Raw genomic sequence first — 7,532 nt, 5'->3', positions numbered from 1 at the left:
CCTTGAATGTAAGAGGAGCCTTACTGAAACTTCTACACTGATCACCCCCTAATCTCACTTTCTTTAAACATTCTTTCTTGTTATTTAAATTTGTCAACCACTTTGTTTTGTCAAATGATAGTATGTTTTAGATTCATATTTGATGTAGTAGTACCAAATCCATCATCTTCACTAAAGGCACAAGTCTCTCTGCTGTTCTTTAACTATAGCTCCATGACCACTCTTAGACTGTAGACTATATTTAGTTAAGGGTCTATATTGTAGAATCAGACTGTGGATCTATGCCTCATCTCCACCACTGATTATTGAAGTTTAGTAATTTTATGAGCAATTTCATAAGCAATAAAATGGCAATAAAAATATTTGCCTTTAGGTTTGTTATGATGCTTAAATAAAATATGTGCATATATGAATATGGCATAATGAATTCCATTATTATGTATAATTATAGTATACCAATAAAAAATTTAAAATATTACAACACAAAGCACTTTGAACAGTTATTGTTTCTTTCTTATTTATAATAACATGCATAATTTGGAATAAAGTTAAGTAGTGAGAATTTTTTTTAAGGCTTGGTTATTGCCATTTCATCTGAACCTGGAAGACTTGTTTTTCTGGGTGAAGAAATGTTTTCTCTGCATGAAGGTTTCATAATCACAATCAAGCAGGTCCATGAGCCCTGCCATTTGAAGTTGCTGCTCTCTTTTATCTGTGACATGCTTACACCCTGGTACTGAGAACACTATGCCAGCTCCTGAGATTCAACAGGATAACCACTAAAATCTCTCTGTTCTCTTGCCATGATCCTATGGCTATGGATGACCAGAACTTGACATGGGCACTCTTTGGATTTCATACATGTGGCAGCATTTCTTACTTCTCTTTAGCTTCAACTGAGTTTTGAACAGGTAAGTGAAAGGGAAGGACATCAAGTCAGCCTTAGAACTGGTGTTTAACATGGTCATCTAATAAGATGAAAATGAGCCGTTTGAAGTTTTCCACAGCTAGATCAGAGCCTTAGCCCATGTAGTGGAGAGTAATCTCATAATTAAAAAAAAAAATGGCCATGGAAATTAAAATTAATCCAAAAAATGGATTTTATAAAGACAAAGTCTTTAAAAGGGAAAATATTACCCAACTACTGAGTTTCTGTGAACATGAGCTGGAAATAAAAATAAAAGAGGAATAACTGAATATTAGTGGAATTATCAGAAAAACATAAATGCCAACATTACCCCATGATTTCTAATTCTAACCCTCTCCATTACTGAAAAATCATAATACCCTCAGTGTATATTTAACAGTTTGGGGGGAATATATTAACCAAATGTACAAGTTTTGATTTAGCCATAAAGTGCTAGGAGAGCTAAGGTTTTCTAGGATTAATGAATAACATGTCTTTATTTGTTTTACTTTAAAGAATATCATTCTAAAATCTGTTTACATATCTGTCCTCTCCAGGATTAGGTTTATATTGGTTCAGCAGATTGTTTACTGTTTTCTTCTTCTTCGTTTTCTCCTCCTCCTCCTCCTCCTTTTTTTTTTTTTTTTTTTTTTTTTTTGGTGTGTGTGTGTGTGTGTGTGTTCCCTCCTCAATGCCCAACCCAAGTTCAAAGGCTGAAGAGAAAAAACTCATGAGGAAATTTTACTCTAGGGAAAGTTGTTCAGTGGATGGGATCCTGTCCTGGCGCACGGGGAAAGATGTTAGGCTCTTCCTGGCTCCTTCTCAGCTTTGTTGCTGTGACTGCTGCTCAGTCCACCATCGAGGAACTGGCCAAGACATTTTTGGACAAGTTTAACCAGGAAGCTGAAGACCTGGATTATCAACGTTCACTTGCTTCTTGGAATTATAACACAAATATCACAAAGGAGAATACCCAAAAGATGGTGAGTTCTCATGTTTACACAGCGGGTATTTGTTGCTTCTTACAGATTAGAACTACTGCCCATAAAACTAAAAAGGGAAATGAAAGAAATCTCTTGAGCTCTAAGCCTGGAAGTTTGCCTTTATATCCCTGATTCTGTAGTCCCAGATGACTAAACTTAATTGACCTTGGAGTTCATTTGAAAAAATGTCTGCAAAATCATTCACTGGTCTCAGTCCAGATTCTAGAAACAATATGCTTTACAACGTGATCATAATAATTGTCATTATAGTCCGAGTTATAAAGCATTTCATGGAAATGCTACTGTAATTGAGTTAATAATTTTCTCTAGTCTATAATGTCAACAGGGATATATAAAGACTAAAATGACATATTGACTAAAAAATGCAACTGGAGGCTTACTGAATGAACCAGCTAGTAATTAAGCTAACCAGGGGTTGGGTGAGACTGGACTTGGGAATTCCTTCTTTCATTGTCACGGAGTTCTGAGGGACTTCCAAGAGTGACAGAAGAGCCCTCCAAGAAAAACTATGATTAAACCAGTTCTGAAAAAAAAAATCTCAGAAAGTTCTAGGAAAGCAAAATGCTTTATTTGACAAGTACAAGGATTTAAGAAATTTTTCACAGATTCCCTAAGCAGTATCCTTACACAGTTAAGTGCTGGAAAAATCACACAATTAATTTGAGAAAAAAAAATTGTGTTATTTGTGCAGCAAGTTCCTTCTTTCGAAAGTATTATAGTTTGGAAGCTTGTTTTTTTTTTTCCAAATGATTAGTGTGTTGCATGTTTAATTTAAATAATTACTATTCACTGAACAGATTCAATCTGAGAATTGCTGCCTCATTTGAAATCCCCCAAGCTATTTTTTTTTCTATTTTCTAAAGTTAAGAGGAAAGCCAGGAGATTTTGACAGCCCAGTGCTATCATAGAAGATGTTTTGTCCTATCTTACATTTTGGTATTACCTCTCTTCATCTCATCATTGAACCCCCTCCATTTTTATTTGATTTCTGTTAGAGGTGATTGCAGAGTTTTGTGGGTTTCTTTTCATTCTCGGCTCAATGGTTCATGGGTGATGATGAGGTATACTAGAATAATACCCAAAAGCTAGAGCTGGACTACCTACATCCAAATTCTGATTCCACCACTTTTTAGGTGGGCGAAGTTGAGCTACTTAATTAGCTTTTGTCAGCCTTATTTTCTTCATCTGTGAAAAAAGTAACTAATACTCATATGTGCCTCATAGCATTGCTATGAAGACTAATTTAGTCTTAAAACCACAAGAACAGTGCTTGATGCTTGTGGGCATGGGAGAACAGTAAGACATCATTGTTATTAGTATGAGAAGGAGTTGGGTTTTTTGTTTTCAGAGACAGATTTATTTAGGAAAGCAGATACACATTCAAGGGAGATTGTGGGTCATCTCAAAAGAGGCACCTTTGGGGATAGATCAAGAAATACACATTCAGGAGAGAATGTGAGCCATCTCTGGAGGGAGAGACAGCAGGGAGTTAGATTTTTTTTTTCTCCCAGGGCCAAGGACCAAACTCAGGACCCTGTACATGCTAGGCAAGTGCTCTGACACTAGCTAAATTCCCAACCCCAGAGTTAGGATTTTTTTAAAATACTTTTTAGCTGTAGTTGGACACAATACCTTTATTTTTATTTGTTTTTATTTTTATGTGGTGCTGAGGATCAAACCCAGCGCCTCGCATGTGCTAGGTGAGTGCTCTACCGCTGAGCCACAACCTCAGTCCTAAAGTTAGGATTTTTAAAGAAGCATGTAACAGTTCTGTTGAGAGCCCAGATGTGGAGAAGGCATGTTATGGAATGAGAGGTAGTGATGTTCATTGAAACCATCTCTGAATCATTAAAGTGTTATCACTTTTGAATTGTACAAAATGAAATGAAAGACAATAAATTACTAAATGTGGCTAAACTGGAAGAAAGGTATAAGTACTTTAAAGGAACATTGAGAATATTTAAATGCAAGAAGCAAATGAGAGGTCCTGTATCTCCTTCAGCAGTGAAGAAGGGGCACAAATGCACTCAGGGGCACCTATGTGTATTTACTTGGGAAGGTGGGGAGGGAAGTGGCTCCTTCTATTCTCTGATCACATCTTGAGATTCCTAATGCACTGTGTACTGTGGCAGATGTAATAGAGAACTAGGCTGGGGATATAGCTTAGTTGGTAGAGTGCTTGCCTTACATGCACAAGGCCCTGGGTTCAAATCCCAGCAGCGCGTGCGCACAAACACACACACACACACACACACACACCCAAAAAAAGACGAGGAATTGCTGAGATTTATTATGCTATAAGGATATGCACACACTATGGTCATGTATAAGTGTCTGCTATAGTAAGGGTGGACTCTGGGGTCTGACCTATTCTGGGTAGGTTCAAATACTACCTCTGAATCTTATAAATTGAGGGTCTTGGGTAAGTTTCTTTCTTTCTTTTGGATACTGGAGATTGAACTCAGGGGCACTTGACCACTGAGCCACATCCCCAGCCCTATTTTGTATTTTATTTAGAGACAGGGTCTTACTGCGTTGCTTAGTGCCTTGCCATTGCTGAGGTTGGCTTTGAACTCGTGATCCTCCCGAGCCGCTGGGATTACAGACATTTGCTATTGCACCCAGCTTGAGCAAGTTTCTTAACTTCCTTCAGCCCCAATTACCTCATCTATAAACTGAAGATTATTATCATAATACTAGTGATATAGTCTATGCTGTACCAGATTACTGAGTTTGGTGAATTTATGTGTTTGAATGCATGTGACTTTAATCTTAGCACCATGTCTGGCAGTTCTCTACATCAACGTTGATGACAATAATATTATTCAGGGACTTTATATTCTGAAAGTCCCACAGTCTCACTGCTATCTCAAGTAGGTAGTTTTTTTTTTCCTTTTAAAATTATAAATACTAAGCTGGGCGTGGTGGTGCACACTTATAATTCCAGTGGCTGGGGAGGCTGAGACACGAGGATCGCAAGTTCAAAGCCAGCCTCCGCCAAAGCAAGGTGCTAAGCAAGTCAGTGAGTCCCTATCTCTAAATAAAATACAAAATAGGACTTGAGATGTGGCTCAGTGGTCGAGTGCCCCTGAGTTCAATCCCTGGTACCCACACAAAAAAATTATAAATACTAACTGATATTAACTGTACAAATTAATGGATTTCCCTATGACATTTCCATACGTGCATATATTATGTTTTAATCATATCACCCCTCCTTACGATCCTCCCTTGCCCTCAGTGGGTGGTTTTTAAAGAAATATTTACCAGAAAAAGTCAGAGCTAGGGAAAGTGAGAGTCTCCCACCTCTGAGACTCTTCTGATATTCACAGTGCAGTTACTGAAATGATATGAACTTGGGGGCAGTGCAGTTCCCAGAAACAGCCATAATGTTCCTTCCTTTGCCTGCTTCTTGGCCTGTAAGCAGCAAACTCAGGGTCAGGAATTAACAAATATCAACCTTTGACTGTGTATCTTGACAACAAACCTTTCCTGCACAAAGGGGAGAATTCATCCCCATAAATTTATATACTACTGACTTCATGTTTTATTATAGACCAACATCTGTTCTTATAAAATGTACTAACTTGCTAAATTAAAAACAGTGTGGATTTATTTTAATGAGACTATCTGATGATCTGGTTTATTTTCTTTGGAATTAAACTATAAATGAACTTCTTGGACAGAGAAAATAACTGCCCCTGTAATCACCAGTGTTTTAACATTTGCTCAGCAATAATCCACTCAAGTGAAAGCAAGTAAAATATTTGAAATTACCATTAATATTTTTAAGGCCACTTGGTGTTTCAATTCTTGATATCGTTATACCTTAAGAAGATATATTTGTTTATTTCCTCAAAGAGGTTTTATAAATTCTGAAAAATGTTCTCCAATGACATGAATATAAGGTGCCATAAAGCAGATTTTGGGCAGATTATTAATGCACAGGCAAATGTTTGAAAAAAAATCAAATTATAATAAATAATCTTGCCACCAAAAGTTGTAATACATAGTAAAAATGACATAAATTAGAAGTAATCTAGAAAATCCAGGTTGGATATATGTGGGCTTTCTCCTGGGAACTAATGAGTTGTTAGAAATCATTTTTAACTCAGGAAAAAAACCTAGAAGTCATTCAAGATTGTTCCCTGAAGACTGAATAAGTTTCCATGACCACAATAGTCTAGACAGTTGTGGATATAAGAGAAAACATTTTCCCATGTCTTTAGAAACATAATGCTAGTGGCCATGTTTAAAGGAAGAATTTTATAAAAGGACACTGTTACACCAAAAAGAGCAATCAGAGTGATTTAAGGGGATCAGAGGCAGTTGGGTGCTACAGAAAACCTGACTCAAAATGAAAAAGAAATCTGAATAGTTTGAGATGGAACAAGAAAGGATGGATGGAGTATTCACAACTATATTGGCTAAACCTCTTAATACTAGAAAGGTAGTACAGTTGAAAGCTCAATAGAGATAAATTTAGAGTAAATAGAAGGAAGTGCCATTTACACTAAGGTGGCAACACTGATAAGACTTGTAAAACTGAGCTATTCTTTAATCTAAAAAACGTGAGACATTTAAAACTGTAAATGGTTTTTTGACGTATTTAAGCAAATGTGTGAATTGTAGATCCACTGTGGCTTAAGGAAGTATGGTCAACTGCATTGATGGACTTAGTTCTTCATCCTTTCCTATAATAGTGTCTAAGGTCACGTCAGTCTGTTTGCAGTGCTGTCCCACAGCAGGTTATGTGACTATGTCCTTCATCATGCATCTTGGTTTGTGTTAGCAGAAATGATGAAAGCAGAAGCTTGGAATGCACTTGAATAATTGGGCTTGTTCTTTGCATCTTTTGCCTTTGCCAAGAAAACCTGCCTGGGCTAGCCAACTGAAGACCAGAGACACGTGGAACAGTTGCCCAAGCAGAAGCCAACTCCCAGAGTTGTAAGGAAATCTAGCCAAGATCGGCAGAGCTACCTGCCAAGCCCCAGTGATTCTAGACACATAAACAATAAATACTTAGGGCATTATGGTTTTTGGTTGTTTCTTATATAGTATCATTGTAGTAACAGACAACTTATACAGGAAGGGAAATTTGGGAATCAGCATGACATTTGTATGTTTATATCCCATCAGTTTAACATTATTAAAGATAATCTGCTATTTCCATATTGCTCCTTGGTGTAACTTTGACCTATCAGGATAATGGACTTGTCAGCCTATGGATATGACTTAGTATGGCAATCCTTAGATCAAGTTGTAAGAATGTAACTTAAAATAATAGAGGGCATCAAACTTAATCAGTATAGAGTCCTAAAAGCAACTTTAGAAAGAACACACTTGATTTTTAATAGTGAAGCCGAAAACTCTCCAGCAACATAGGTGGTCCTGGACCATTGTTATCCTTGGAGAGAGCAAGATTCCATTGCTAGTAGAGGCAGCCTGGTTCATTGTTTTAGTATTTGGTAGTACCAACTACAGCTGCTCCAAACTCTTGTCAATGAAACTGGAGTGCACGTTTAAGACTGCCCAGCTGGAGTCTGCAAGGTCTCTAAGAACACTTCATAAATACTTCTTAGTTGTCAGAAGTTAGAGACCCACACTTTTTTTTTTTTTTT

The 7,532-nt window shown here is 37.1% G+C and overlaps 1 protein-coding gene across 2 annotated transcripts in view; it reads left to right on the top strand.

Annotated features, from left to right (window-relative positions):
* Window positions 1-698: 698 nt before the first annotated feature.
* Ace2 (angiotensin converting enzyme 2) overlaps window positions 699-7,532 on the top strand; it is a 47,329-nt gene continuing 40,495 nt past the window's right edge. Inside the window, exons 1-2 of one of the 2 annotated variants that reach the window (XM_048796344.1) lie at window positions 699-911; window positions 1,658-1,890. In XM_048796344.1, coding sequence (XP_048652301.1) covers window positions 1,675-1,890 — 216 coding nt within the window. In that variant the 5' untranslated portion in view covers window positions 699-911; window positions 1,658-1,674. Of the gene's footprint in view, window positions 912-1,612; window positions 1,891-7,532 lie in introns of both variants that reach the window. The other variant, XM_015488054.2, reaches the window with a different exon arrangement.

This window comes from Marmota marmota, unplaced genomic scaffold (assembly GCF_001458135.2).
Source record: "Marmota marmota marmota unplaced genomic scaffold, marMar, whole genome shotgun sequence".
In the NCBI taxonomy this organism is placed as follows: Eukaryota; Metazoa; Chordata; class Mammalia; order Rodentia; family Sciuridae; genus Marmota; species Marmota marmota.
The sequence above is the reverse complement of the archived record's forward strand: the minus strand, read 5'-3'. Positions and strand labels throughout refer to the sequence as shown.